This window comes from Lytechinus variegatus, chromosome 1, assembly GCF_018143015.1.
Source record: "Lytechinus variegatus isolate NC3 chromosome 1, Lvar_3.0, whole genome shotgun sequence".
Taxonomy (NCBI): domain Eukaryota; kingdom Metazoa; phylum Echinodermata; class Echinoidea; order Temnopleuroida; family Toxopneustidae; genus Lytechinus; species Lytechinus variegatus.
In genome coordinates, this window is record NC_054740.1 from 32,175,190 (window position 1) to 32,191,301 (window position 16,112).

At 36.7% G+C, this 16,112-nt stretch overlaps 1 protein-coding gene across 1 annotated transcript in view; it reads left to right on the forward strand.

The window, feature by feature from the left end:
* Positions 1-4,535: 4,535 nt before the first annotated feature.
* LOC121411534 (eukaryotic translation initiation factor 5B-like) overlaps positions 4,536-16,112 on the forward strand; it is a 33,108-nt gene continuing 21,531 nt past the window's right edge. Inside the window, 8 exon segments of the mRNA XM_041604318.1 lie at positions 4,536-4,717; positions 10,042-10,114; positions 10,601-10,632; positions 11,551-11,674; positions 12,667-12,695; positions 13,544-13,712; positions 14,711-14,736; positions 15,604-15,697. Coding sequence (XP_041460252.1) covers positions 4,668-4,717; positions 10,042-10,114; positions 10,601-10,632; positions 11,551-11,674; positions 12,667-12,695; positions 13,544-13,712; positions 14,711-14,736; positions 15,604-15,697 — 597 coding nt within the window. The 5' untranslated portion in view covers positions 4,536-4,667.

Sequence of the window (16,112 nt, forward strand, 5' to 3'; positions counted from 1 at the left end):
CTTGTAATTTTTCCTCGCATTACTTGTTTTCATAAATTTCCCTCTCACTTTCCTTGTTTTCTCACTCCCTTCAGTTTTGTAACTCTTCTTGATCACTTGCATTCATTGGCACACCCCCGGTCAAAAATGGTACGGTTCTATCCAACATACACTCAAGTCGTCGCTGTACGAATAGTGAAATTCTTCACGCGCTGCGTTGCCTAGCTATGCGTGTTTACTGTGTACACACAATGCCATCGGCTGAACCGGCCGCCAAACTATAGTGACCAAAATTGCAAAAGCTTTTGCAAATGTGAAAAGTGACAGAGGTTTTTTTTATCCAATCAAAATCATTCTTAGGTATTCGCAATCTACAGCATTTTCTGCAAAATGTCTTTTTTTGATAGGGTCTATTGTGACGTATATATTTTTTTACAACAATGTGAAGTCGCACCAAACGTTTCATTTCCCGCACTTGCCCATTGGCTCATGTACAAATGGATTTCCAAAATCATCAAGAAAGGTTCCAAAAACCTCAAAAGTGCACAGAACTTAATTTGACTAAAATTGACTGAAAATCATATCATGTTCAAGGTGAGAATCTGCTCTATTCTATTCTGTTTTGATAGATCACCTTGTTGACGCGTTTGGGAGATATCTTAGCAAATCCCTCAAAAACTGCGTATTTTCTATTATTCTCCATAGGGAAATAATTTAACACGCTACGCACTGCAAAAAAGGAGCGCAAACAAATTGATATGCGGGGGAAGTTTGGGGAAAAAACATACCCGTTGTTGTTGTTGTTGTTGTTGGGTTTTAAGGCGCGTATCATTCAGATATGAATATTTATGTATTTGTCGGTTTTTTTGCATTATGGATCAGCTCTGTTAGCCAAAAAGTAGCCAAAATACAAGTAAATTTAGAGAGAGGGAAAAAAATTAAAAAAATTAAATTAAATTAATTGATTAATAAAAAAAATACAAATGAATAAAAATACAAATTAACAAAAACAAAATAAAACATATTATATATACAATTATATACACACAGCTTGCTATATCTTGTAATATGTTAATATGCAGAGATCAGAGTCTATATGTGTCCTTCTTACAAAAGACACTTGGTGCTCTCTGGTGTGAAGCTGTGTTTCATGAAAGGACTTGTCGGACATTTTATCCGACAAGTACCAGTTTATCCGACAGTTACCATAGGAACAGTGCCTCTCAGCCAATCAGAATCAAAGAAAGATGTCAGATCTGACAACTTGTCGGATGAAAATATTGATGAAACGCTCCCCAGATGAAGATAATGATCCTTCGAGATCTGCTGCCTCCACTAATACTCTTTCTATAACATTTGTGCATTCAGTTAGGAAATGTCTTGTTGTTTCAGGCACTCCACAAACATCGCATAATCCAGATAGGTGTATTTTGAAAATAGGTTTTGGTTTAATCCTATATTATCCATTATTAGACAGTGCAAAATGGATTCACTATTCTTGTGGTTCAAGGAACATTTAAAAGTTCCTGCTACATTTTTGGGGATTCTATTTAAGGGGGATACAGTTGCCCCATCTATTTTGCAATTTTTGCATATAATAAAATTTGATCATACTATTTGATTCTCTTTTATTTAGTTTATTAACACGTTTGCCTATAGTCTTAAAAAAAAGCTTTGGAAAAAAATACCCTAAATACGTTTGACCCCACAATTGAAAATTGACCATTCTTTCAATATTACGCTTTTTCTTGAAAATCAGTGTTTTTTTTTGTTTACCCTTAACGAGTGCACGCGCGGCCCTCGTCTAAAATTGAGAAAACACACACACCTTTAAACGCATTTTTTTTGGGGGGGGGGTCACGCATGTGTGAGCACTATATTTGACTGGCCCCCGGAAATTTTATTTTTTTATGTATTGTTTCTTTCAGTACCGTTTTTTTTTCAACTGTTAAAACGATCAAACAGCCAAGGATTATGTACTACTTTTTATTTTGATATATGTTTTCTTTTATATATGTATTTGTTTTTACAATTGTAAGTTTAGCACTCAGAAGAACAGCCTGTGGTTGAAGGGGGCCATCAAGCCTACGAGTGGAGAATAAATAGAAATAGATGAATAAATGAAATAAGATAAAGACTAAAATCTCTTCACAGTTAATATGCAAAATAGATCTTTTTTTAAATACTCTGGAATTGCATAGTACGTGAGCCCAACCCAGAAACTATATCAATAGAGAGAATCAAGCAAAACGCTGAAAATTTCATCAAAATCGGATATAAGACTATAATGTTATGAGTGATGACATTTTAAAGTTTCACTATCGCTCAGTGGTATGCAAATAATAGTCGCGATATATATCCCTCACTCACTTGATATGTAGGCCTAGCTATAAAAAAATAGAGGAAATTCATTCAAAATTGAATTAAATATACTGTAAGACGCCAATGAGCTGTTCCTACTGCCTACAAGGAGGGGGCGGAGCTGACCAGTGTAAATTCATCAGACAGGCGCGGTTTTAGGCCGGGGGGGGGGGGCTTCGGGGACCGTATATGTGGAGGGGTCAAAGAAAACACAACTGCTTGTAGAAATTGGCCCCCATTGTAATCATGTTGATACATGTAAAATGAACAATAATCATAATCATAATACAATTTACAAATAAGTCGAAGAAAATAGAGAGAAGAGAGAGAGATCGAGAGGGGGTGAACATAGGCGGCGGAAGCGGGGGGGACGTGTCCCCCCTAAATTTGAGGAGGGGGGACGGTCCCCCCCCCCCCTAAATTTGTTGTTGAAGACCTTTTTTTTTTTTTTTTTTTTGCTTGTCAATTTATTGTCCTACGTCCCCCTAAAATTTTTGGGTTGAGAACCTTTTTTTTTTCTTTTTTTTGGGCTTGTCAAAAATTTTATGCTTGTCCCCTCCTAAAATTTTTGGCTTCCGCCGCCAATGGGGGTGAAAATAAGTAATGCCGTGTTTAGAAGTGCTTTAATTGTTTCGGAGACATGCTCGTTTAACTGATTTAGAGATGATAGCGATATTTCGGATGTTTTGTCAAACCATATTTTGCAATGGATTCTTAATTTTTTTGGTTAACATTTTTGGGCAGGGCAAATCGATGTGAGTATATTGCCGCATACCCAATATATTTACGGCGATCGCCCCCTGCCCCCGCCCAATGGAACTTAAAGCAACATGTTCAATAATTTTACTCTATTCTCGGCAGGGCAGTGATCACTGGGTCGATTCTTTTACAGCCTTAATTAATGTGGAGTATACAGGGGCGGAAATCTCTCCCAAAAGGTAGGGGGGACAAGGGTCTGGAAAAGGGCTATTACCTAAAATTTAAGGTCATTTCCACGAAAATATATTTGACAAGCAAAAAAAAAAAAAAAAAGGTCATCTCGTCCGAAAACGCACGTTTTATTCACATTTTGAGTGATATATTTCTTAGCATCATCAAAGACCCAAAATAGTAGGGGGGCATTTGATATTGTGTCCCCCTACTATTTTGAGTAGGGGGACACGTCCCCCCTGGGATTTCCGCCCATGGAAGTATATCCCATTCTTTTGTGCACCAGTGTATAGAGTGATCGAAATGCTAAGCAATAATTTTCTCCCTATAGTCACCACTCGTAATATTTTAAAGGGGGTGTCATTGACGTTAACCTTGGCCAGCTCCTGCCATTATACCTTTTTACGTTCAAAGTGAGCTTACTTTAAAAGAAAAACGTCTGGAGAGATTAACAACACAAATCCATTTCCTGATAACCAGTCCTACCTACCCCCTCCCCCCTCCCCCCCCCCTTACGGTTTATGCCCTCATCTACATATAACACCAATCAGACCCCGTTACCTCCATAGGAATGCATACGCACTCACACGCTGGCGATCCGTTCCAATTAAGGACCTCCGTTTTCACAAGCATTTCTAGTTCCGAAGCCCCTTCCGAGGACCCTCCTTTTTACAATAAGCCTGCTCCAAGGCCCCCGAGTTTTGTCTCGCCCGCGGCACACCCCTACCACTTGATGCATAAGAAAAATTCTCAAGCATTCTGAAAATGTGATTTTTTTTCTCGAGGCTCGATCGCTATACTATCGGCTCTCTTGCATGATATTAGAAAGAAAAATCAGGAGGGAGATGGGGACTAGCTGCTTGGTCTGTATAAGGCTACCCACAATAGGCCATTTCTGTATTGAATAAACCAACGTCGAAATTTTTCAAGGCCCAAAATGCCCCCCCCCCCCCAAAAAAAAAATAATCTAGATCAATTTCGCCTAGCTGTAATCAGGTGGGAAATTTTACGTTTCTGTAGATCTACACTGTTTTGGGATAAAGTGTGCGAATTAGCCCCTTCTCCCAGTGGCGCGACCCCTATCTACAGATCCTCATAGTGATACAATTAATTTCTTGAATATTTTTTTAAAGGTCGAATTCTCCGAAAGTTTTTCGGATTTTTTATCTCGTCTCTACCGGTAGACTCTGAAGTCCCTAGCCTCTTGACAAGGCCCTGGCTGCTTCCCGAGCGAAGCGAGGGATATCCTAATTCGCGAACGGCCCTCGACTCTGAAATTCTTATTGGTCGCTAGCTAGATACATACTAGCAATCCCACGTCTGTCTGCAGACACAGCTGTCCACAGTCAAAAGTTATTATTTTCGTGTCTGATGCCCTCTGATGCAATTGAACTAAAATGGGGAAATCAAAGAAAGGGAAAAATAAGCAGGAAGTCAATTTGAGTTCGTAAGTATACTTAAATGATGATTATTTTTCATTATGTTACCTGACTTTCAGTCGCCTTTTTACCGGCAATGGCCATGCCATTCATTCATTGTAGCCAGCGCCAGGCCTGATTGAATGGCAATGCTATTTTATGGGGATTGTGCATGTCGTTTAGTGCGCGAAATGTGAGGGGCCGCTATCATCTACTAACTATACTCGCGGGAAATGAAGCGAGCAGCCAGTCAGTCATCACTCAGTGACAGTGGCTCTATATGAAGGGGGAAATCTGCATAAGTCTGCGCACCTTAATGTCATTTAAACCATAAAAAGTTGGTGATTAATTAACTAAATTAACTAGGCCTATAACTAGACTATTTCATTTGATTTTGATAAGTCTAGGGCTAGGCTACCGGACAGATGTAGTGACGGTCATGACGGTGTATAGACCTAAGTTAAAAATTAAAGTTTCTTCTGTTTTAAATCATAAATCTGTAATTTTGTCTTTGTTTAACTTGAACATAGATCTAACGTCTTTCATGGGGGGGTCTTTATAAGTTTTTGTCTCACCTGCATATATACGCCGCTTTTCCGACAGCGGCAGCCTTAAGTAACATTGAAATCTTAACCAAGGTTCTGTTTTTGAAATGTCATATGGACCCAGTTGATGAAACTGAAAGCTTAATGAAGTATAGTGAGTGATTGTATTACCGACCGGCCTTGTATTACCGAACGCGCACATCGTACACGTCAGAAAATGATTTCATACACTCAAAACTTTGCAACATCCTTCCAAAGGGAACTTGAATAGAAAGATGATGAAAAATCGTCAAAAACACATTTTCAAAGTTTTAATATTCTAAAAATAATAAAATATGGTCAAAATAGCTCATCAGTGATTTTGTTGTTTTCTCAATTTTTCCCATAGAAAACACAGGTTCGGTAATGCGGTATCTTTTTCAAGTGACCAAAATATTTCACATGCGAAGAGGGATCCGATTGGAAGCTAATATCGTAAAAAAGAATCGATTTTGGCAAAATTTTTACAAATTTATATTTTGTAGGTAATTGTCTATTTATGGTGAAAGTTTGATGAATTTTATGAGAATAATGTGTTTGATATGATTGAATTCATGAAAAGTGGTCGATAATACGATCCACTACCATATTTCTGAACATCCTGCTGGAGTTTCAGGTCACATGACCAAGGTGAAAGGTCATTTAGGGTCAATGAACTTAGACCATGTTAGACCATGTCGGGGAATCAACATCGAAATCATAACCAAGGTTAAGTTTTTGAAATGTCATACCTTTGAAAGCTTATTGATTTAGTTATTGAAACTTAGAGTTAGACGTACAGGTATGGTCAGTTCCCCCATGTCTGCGCGGTCTCCCAAGTCTGCGTACCCCCGTATTTGCTCGATTATAGTAAAAGAAGATACGCAACGAGCACGAACTTTACACATGCAATAAGACAGGTATTCATAAAAAAAAATCTAACTCAAAATGGTGGAAAAATAATGAATTCAGGGCATTTCATGTGACGGCCTCAAAATGCAGCCCTTGTCGTCAAATCCCCAAAATGTTTGCAAAGTGAGTGGGTGTGCAGACATGGGAAACCATTTTTTTTCAATCTGAAAATGACTGCCCGAGGTTTTTTCAATAAAATCTTATATTTTCTTTCATTTTTTTAATGAGAAATTTGGTACACTTACTTGTAATAATATAAGGAACACTATTAACCAAAAGATTTTGTGAAATAAGAAGAAATTCATGTTAAATCTTAACTCAAATAAGCCAGTTCGTAGTTCCTTTCTGCGCATGATCAGAGAAAGGTCATTTGTACTAAAGTGACATGGTGGTTTAAAATCTAATGAGTTAAGCACCAACTTTAATGTCTTGATTATTCATATATTCTTTTGAATTGTGGTTTTCATTTACATCCACAAAAAAACAACAGTGCGTCCACGAACGATTGGTATTTCACAGTTTGCCAAGTACATTGTGCAACATGCTATGATATGCATTCAAAGTAGAAATGCAACAAATACCTTCATAAAGTGTACACTGGTGTGTTATTCTAGTCACCTGTAGGGACAGTGATTTTCCGCGATCGCGGAAAACGGACGGAATTCACGGAAAAGGCCTTTTGAAACGGAAAGTGGCATTTCAAACGGAAAATCACGGAAAACGTATTTTCCCTCAAAATACACAGAATAGCAACAGAAATTACTCCAAAATAACAACAAAATGAGAGTATTAGATGGCCAGAAAACCCCAGAAAACACGATCTCACTTCGCTACAATCATGACAATTCACACATCGTAACTGCTCGCGACATCAGCACACTCGATTGTACCCCGCGGCCGTACCCGGCCGGCCAGGTTGCTTGAGCTTCATATCGCTCAACTGCACGGTCGTGTGTTGCTGCCCTCTACGTTTGAAGATGTAACAGCACGATATCGTGGTCTTAAAATCCAAGATGGCGGATTGGCGAAAGTCGTTCTCGGACGATAACGATGTCCAAAAAACCCCAAAATTATCGATGAAATTTAATTTCACTGCAAAATAATGCTAATTATGTGAAAGGTGAGGATGTATGCATGCTAAATGTGATCAAAAAATTATTAAATGCACCCGCATAGATCCGATTAGAACGGATTTTATTGTGTTGTCGGTACAGTAGCAGATACAAATTTTGGCCAGTGCGAGTGTACTCGCTGTGATTTTGCTATTCAATGTGTAAACGGAATTGTCACTTTTCCGTGTGTACAAAGTCTATGGGGAAACGGAATTTCCGTTTTCTGACATGCTGAAACGGAATTTGAGATTTTCTGAAATGGAAAAGGCCATTTTTTGAAACGGAAAATCACTGTCCCTACACCTGGTCTATTCAATTTCTTCATCCTGCTATTTTAGGCAAGCTTATGTAATATCTTGCTTTGAAATCTGCCTATCATAATAAAAGAAATGAAAGGTCATTTGACCAAAATTGTCCATGAAGTAACTACGAACTGGTCTATTGTTAGGTGCGCAGACTTGGGGCCCACCATCATACCGTAATGGTATAACACTCAACATCCTGTCTGAGTGTCAAGTCACATGACCAAGGTCAAAGGTCATCTTGGGTCAACCTGAAACCTGGACATAAGAGCAATCAAGTATCACCGAATATCCTGTGCGAGTTTTAGGCCACATGACCCAGGTCAAAGGTCATATAAGGTCAATGAACTTTGACCATGTTGGGGGAATTTGTTGAATTACCATCATAACTCTGAAAATGTATTGGTCTAGTTCATAAAACTTTGATATAAGAGCAATGAAGTATCCGTGTCTCGCATGACCATGTCATTTAGGGTCAATGAACATATTTTACTATCAATTTGTATCATATATGAATTGTGTGGGGTATTTTTAAATAACTATTCAATAGTTGTTTTTCAAAGTCAGCATTTCTGCTATATATTGAATGGCGTAATGTAGGCGCTCCACTTGTTCAAGTATTTATGTCATCATTGTCTTTGACTTTGTCTTTGAGGCAGCGTAGCTCAGTCGGTTAGAGTGCTTGTTTCGGATAAGATCGTAGATCTCAACGTGAGGGGTTCCATGCCGAAACGCGTCTAACAAAAAATCTAATCTAATGCTATATAGCGTTGTGTGTTAGCATGCCTCACCACTGTATTCAGTGCAGGTGTGAATGCAGTTGGAAAACACTCCGTCCTTCGGAAAGGACGCAAATGTTGGTCCCGTGTATAGGAGAGTCACAACCTATGCACGTTAAAACCAATACACTATTCGTCAAAAATAGCGTGGTGCACTTGTCACAAGCTTTGCTTGTCATTGGTGATACCTCCATTGTATTAATATGTTTTAGAATGTATCTTCCTGTAAAGTACAGACTGCCGTTGGCATATTATCGTACTAGTTGTGCTTGTCAAGTGCCCAGATGAATAGGGCAAGTAAAAATATCTACAAAACTGCATGCAGCTAAGAACAGTAGAGGCCTTACTGAAGCCTCCTTTGCTGCACCTCCTATTAGGAAAGAATGTCATTTGATATATTTGTGTTCTGGCATATGGGATTTGGAACTTGTCAGAATTTCCACGTGTACATGATCCAGTTGGAATAAACTGGTCATCCGGGATATCAATGAGCATGTTGATATGCAGTAGACCATGCTACATGTAGCCCGCTGTTGTGCCCTTCTTTCCTGAAGTGTAGCCCACTGGAGATGCTTTAGCATTTCTGATATGCTGCTGGTACAGCGAAAGTCTCCTAAAGCAAAGTGGGCATAACGTCATACCATTTCTAGCTTTGAGATGTTCCTCTGGGTAAATTGTTCCACTGGACTGGGTAAATGGGTCCCATACCACAGCATATATACTCCAGTACTGGAAGGACAAGTGCTTTGTAGCACAACACTTTTGTCTTGAGAGGGCAATCCCTGATATTTTTCTGCAGGAAGCTGTTGACCAAGTTGGCAGAATTAGTTTTTATGTCCACATGGTGATTCAACTTCATGTTTTCCTGAAAGCTTACACCAAGGTATTTTGCCTTATCAGTCTCCACCAGGGGTATTCCATGAATATGCAATTGGGTGTTGAACTACAATGTAGTCCAGATTATAGTCTATTGTCTACCTTTGGAATAAATGTTGAATTGAATTGAATAATGTCTAGGTCTAAATTAGGAGAGTTATATCAAAGTGTGCCCAGATGCCAAATATCTCATTAAATTGAGCAAAATTACGTGTGTCTTCTTTAAACTTGAAGAATCCCACAGAAATGCAAAGAGTGAAAGACTTGTCTTCGGAAGTTGGAGCATGATGCCATACAAAGTTAAGCCTTGTATTCTTTATGTTGGACTGCTAACTGAGTGATGAATGAGCTCGCTAGAATTTAGAAATTGGAAATTTGCTGTCAACTGTAACTCTAAAGTTATTGTGAAATATTGTTGAAATGTTTGCTTACCATGCATGCATGGCCAGGTCGCATGCTCTGGTCATGTGGATAATCATGACCATCAATTGTGCATCTTTTTTCCAATCAGATGTACAGGTCCTCATTCATTTCGTACAAAAATGAGGGACATTAAATTGCCAAAGTATCGATCCTGCCACCTCCCCCCCCCCTTCAAAAAAGCAAAATTAACTTTCTTGCCTAACACTTTTGCAGGAACTTTACAAGCATCGGTAGGAAGTAATTCCTTAAAAAGCTGTGTGCACTATGAACGCCAAGCTTAGCCGGGTAATATAGGAGCGCCTTGAGCACCTAACAAGGTGGATATGTGCGCAATATAAATACCCTATATTATTATTATTTGATGTCTTTTCTGTTTTTAATTGTAGGGATGAAGAAGGTGGTTTAAAGAATGAGATGACAGGAGATCAAGGAGAAGAACTTTCTAATCAACCAAAGAAGGTAAATAATACTTCTGTATCAAAAAGAACAACAAGAAGTAACATTTATTAATACATGCAATATTGTGTTTGGAGAATAAAATGTATTACTATGCTCTTAATAAATCTAACATCATAATCATTTGTGGAAACTCTTTGGCTCTTTTGCTTCGACCTTGTTGAGTTGTATGAAACTTGCTCTCACCGTGTTATTACAATCATGCAAAAAAAATTATTTTGTTCTACTGATATATGCCTTAACAATTGTGTACAAATTCAATACCCCCCTCCCTCATGACTAAAAAATTATAATGGCATGAGATAGACAAAAGATTGAAATATGAAATTATGACAAATATGAATTTTAGAATATAAAATATGCATTTCCAATATTACGTTTTTGTTGTTCAATGATATTTTACATTGGATATGCTACTTATGTACCCTTTCAGTGTATCTTTATGTTTGATTGAAGCAAAACCATGTTTCTTTGTTGTTGTATTTTCAGGGAAAGGAGAAGAAAAAGAAGAGAAATGCATTGTGAGTAATAATGTTATATTACTATATAAGTATTTTTATGTGAGCTTAGTTATTTCCTCTTTGATTTTTTTTTACTATTTTTATTTTATATTTTTTTGTTTAGGTATGATATAAGCGTATGCCATGGTTGTTTTGTGCCTGGGTACCATTGTTAATTTGCGGGTGGGTAACTGAAATATATCCATTTAATCTTGGCAGATAAGACCGACTGTCAACTGCCGCAAATTCACTCAGCACAAGCAGGAACAAGTATATGAAGGTTGTCCTTTCCACAAAAAGTCTCTTTTGTTTTTGACACTCGTCACTTTCCCATCCAAATTTGCTGATGTCTATGCAACCTTCTGCAAAGGACTCCTGCCATACGCTTTTTCAGCCACTTCAGAGGATGCTTTGTGTATTTACAAACGTGCCAGTTGTATCACAATCAACCACATGGAGATAGCCTGTGCATGCTTTAACAAAATTTAAGGTCATTGCATTCCATATAGTTGGCTTTTCATATTGCCACACTTTTTATTAAAAAAAAGAATTTAGTGATGTACATAAGTGAGCAGCTTGCATAGTATTCATTAGGATGACTTTGATTGTGTCTTTTCTTATGAAGGTCAAAGGGTACATTAATTAACCCAAACTTATAGTGACAATTTTCCAGTAAGTTTAGACCTTAAATGCCAGCAAAGTAAAAATTATTTTTCAATATATTGTATAATGTATTCCATTCCCAATGCATAATATTCTGTTCTGGTAAATAAACTTTAAACTGTAATGAAATTTTGATTCATTAGGTACATGGTCAAGCTTTACCTTTTCAGTATTCTTATTGCAATTACAACCATTCATTTCAATGTCTACTTTTCTTAACTCAATTAGCTGTTCAGGAAAAATTAAATGACCGTTATCTATTGTTTTTATGAATAGTAATGAAGATGATTTACTTGAGGAAATGGCAGCTCTACAGGTTGAATCAGGAGGTGGGCAACCGTCTGAAGAGACAACTGATACACCAGCACCAGACCCACAACCAGCAGGCAAAAAGAAAACTGTGAGTAGTAGTTAACCCAAATGAGCCCTGTACATAGGATAACTCTGGCTATGGTCTATAGAATTTGTGTATTATACTTCTATCAAAGCATTAAAGCTAGCTGAAGTTGGACAGATTTTGTTCCAAAATCACCTTAGATAACTACCAAATTATCAGATGTCACTTTGGAATGAAAACTTTCCAACTTCAGATAGCTTCAAAGCCAATACATGCCGAGCTTGATAAGTCAATTGTGCAGAAAGAAAGCAAGAGGGGTAACAGTATCACAAACCCTACAACTTTGCATGCCAGACTTGTAGATGTCCAAATTTGTTTTGTAGTCACTATAGATCACACTGGAGACATTGTATACATCCTCAACATTGATTCATCAACCATTGATGATAAAATAGGGACTAGGTGGCCGTGGGTGACTCCGAAGAGAGATTTAAGGGAAACTCTAGTAAACCTTGTGCTGGATTCGAGCTAAGGCAGACCTATAGATGTCCAAATTTGTCTTGTAGTCACTATAGATCACACTGGAGACATTGTATACATCCTCAACATTGATTCATCAACCATTGATGATAAAATAGGGACTAGGTGGCCGTGGGTGACTCCGAAGAGAGATTTACGGGAAACTCTAGTAAACCTTGTGCTGGATTCAAGCTAAGGCAATTTTAACCCATTATCTGCTTTGGGTGTTGCGTACTCTGTAGATTCCAGAGTTTCATGCCCATGTGAGAACAGTGAGCTTCTCTATGCATAAATTTTGCACTTTAACACTTCTATCCTCAATTATTATATATATATATCCGACCAAGTTGTTGATATCTTATTAAATCCAGGCTTTGTTTCTGAGGAATGTATGTATTTCTATCATTGTTTCTTAACATATATTTTGTTTTATTTTATTCCTATTTAAAGGGGGGGGGAGAATTAAACCAATTGTAAAATATATTTGAGAAATTATAGCTTAACAATATTCTATATTGATATTATTTTTTCTACAGAGAGGTGGTAAGAAAGGAAAGAAGGGCTGGTAAGTATCTGTCTAGATAACATAATGATGTATAGATAACTTACTGATAATACTTAGTTCTTACTGTCACGATTCGGGCCACGATTGAAACTGGTCTTAATCGTGGAGTAATAGTAGTGATTTGTATCAGATCTTGAGGTCGGTCGTCGTGGCAATCGTTTTGATTGTAGAAAAAATTTGTGATCAGCTACGAAAGGCCAATTGTAATAGATCGTAAGACAGTGGAAACTAGGTGTAATGATTTTTTTTAATCTGAACAAAGTTTCTCGTCCATTCCTTAGCTCACGCACACAATTATTCCATCCATTTCTCTCTACAAGTTTCCTGATGTAGGAACTAAAATAAATATATTTTAGACAAAAGCCAGCAAGACTTACAATCGAAATCAAAGGGATAATTTATGATTCCTGTATTCTGTGTAGATCACACAATGGAAAAAATTTCTCTTACCCCCCCCCATGTGTTTGGAATAAGAATGTGTACCTGTAAAAAATAATTAAGATTTGATTTTTATACAGTTGTATATAAAGATTGGATTTTTAAATAATCATACAAGATTGAATTTTTAGATAATTTTACAATTAAACAAGATTCGATTTTTTTTTTAAATACAATTAAACAAGTACTGGATGAATGTAGAAAGGTGCAGTGTATATGACTTAATGAAAAATATCAATAGTTATAATTTCAATTTGATAAAGCATTGGCTTGCTTATTTTATTTCTTGGGTTTCTGTTATATTTGAAGGTAACTCTATATTAGAGAGGTGCTTGCATTTTTATTTTGATTGGAAGTACTGTTCTTTGCAGTTTACCCATTTCATTTTAATCTTATTTGTTGATTGCTAGGGATGAGGATGAGCTAATGGCTGAAGTTGCTGCCATTGAATCAGCTGGTAAAGGATCAGGAAAGAAGAAAGAAAAGGAAGCTGTGGAAAACCAAAACGAAACAGAGATTTCCATGGAAACTAATGATACGGTTCCTGAGCAGAGCCAGCCCACTGGCAAGAAAGGAAAGGTATGTGACTCCAGGACCTTTGCCCCAGTCACAACTACTCCCATCTTAAAGGGATACTCCAGGCTGAAAATAATATGATTTGAACAGATAAAGAGAGATCAGACAAACAAAACAGTGAAAATTTGACAAAATTTGGACAAGGAACTTGCAGTAACAAAGCTATGACATTTTAAACATTTGCATTCCTACATCATTATTCATTGAATAAACTGATGACGTCATATCCCCACTTTTTCTTTTGTATTATATTACATGAAATTATGTTAATTCAATTATTCCCCCTCCAAGAACTAAAAAATAAGGATTAAAAACTGATTTAATGCAATAGACATTCATTGCTGCAACTTATTTTATTAAAAGGGAAACATATCACTCACTCATATATTAAAAAAAAATGAAATAATTATGATTTAATTTAATAACATTAAAAAAAAGGAAAGTGGGGATGTGACATCATCAGCCCACTTCATGAATATTCATGACGTGCAAGTAGCTGTTTTCACAAAACATTGATAAACTTTAAAATTCAATAAATTTGTTATTTGTTATCTGATATCAATAAAATTTTCAGCATTTTGCTCAGTGAATTTTACTTTATTTATTTAGATGTAACTTTTTTCAGCCCACAATACCCCTTTAAATCTGTACACTATGCAAACAGAACTTATTCTCAACCTTCGCACTTGATAGAAATTGAATATGGTGTTGAAACAGTATCGGTAATCCTTTTTCAATGTGATCCTGTGGACCTTGTGTTACCATCATTATATGAAAAAAGGGGCTCATATTAACAAGATTATAAACCATAATTGAAATTGATGGAAGAAAATGTTTACAATTAATTTTGTATTTTAACACAATTCTTAAATCTCAAACTGTAATGCTATCATTTCAGTGATAGGTGTTTCTTAATAAAGCTGTTGAAAAGTTACAGTTAGATTTTGACTTCATATGCAACTTGAACTTCATGAATATTACCTTTCTATTTTATTTTCCAGAAAAAGAAAGGAAAGGCAAAAGATTGGTAAGTTATCTAATGTATTCTCTTTCTCTACTTTACCCAATCTATATGCATGTATTCTGGTTATTTCTTTTAACTTTGATACCTCATTATTATATTCAGCATTTCAACAAAAGCAATTTACAAGAGAATACACATAAAGCAAATGATTACAGGATATTTATTATACCAGTCAGGTTGCCTGGGAAAGGAAAAGGTAAACAAATTTCTGAAGCCCATTGGCAAGGCTCCACACTAACTTTTTTTCTTGGTGGCCCAAACAATCTACCAAAATCATAAATTTCATATTTTTGGTGGCCCTAAAACAATAGAAAACATTACAATTTATCAAAACTTTGGTAGCCCAACCGGGCCACCAAGTGTTGGCTTTTACAGAATTTTGGTGGCCCGACTCTCATTTTTGGTTGCCCCGGGCCACTGCTAATGTCGAGCCCTGCCATTGGCTTTCTGCACAACCTGGATTTTGTATCTATAGCATAATAGACATAAATATCAGCTTACTACAAAACGTTATCATAAATTTGAATGAAGATAGTATTTCTAGAATATGTGAGAAATATCAAATAAAATGTCATTTGGAAAAAAAAATACATTTAACTTGGATTATATGGATGATGAATAAAGGTGATGATTAAAGGTGATGATGATGGTGGTGATGGTGGTGAAGATGATGATGATGATGGTGATGGTGGTGAAGATGATGATGATGGTGATGGTGGTGAATATGATGATGATGATGATGATGATGACGATGAAGAAGAAGATGGCAAAGATGATGATGATGGTGGTGGTGATGGTGGTGACGATGATTATGATGGTGATACTGATGAGTGATAATGATGATGATTTATTCTCTGTCTATTCCAATAGGAATGAAGATGAACTTCTAGAAGACATGGCTGCATTGGAGGAGGGAAAACCCCTTCCTAGTGAAACCAAAACCCAAGAAGTTCCAAAGAAAGAGGTTAGTTAAAGAGAAAAGGGTTTGATAGAAAATGGAATCCAATCTAATCTAGAATAATAATGATAAATTAATGTCTTAGATTGTTTTGATTTCTGGGGTACTAGAAGAGTAATACATGTATACTTTCAGGATACATGATTTTTGTTTTCATTGAAGGAAATCATGCATGTTCATACATGTATGATTCCAAGTTCATGATTAAAAAGATACATTAGATGTTGTATATTCAGCAGCAAAGTTTTCTACAATAACATAGGTGTTTTTGCATCATAAGGCCTTGGCAGGACCAGTTTATTTTTTTCATGTATGATGATAATTTAGTGCCCTCCAACAATGTGTTTGGTAAAGTATTAATATTTCCAATAATTTTCAGACAGTTTCTTCTATGCTCAAATATGTGAGAACAATGGGTCTT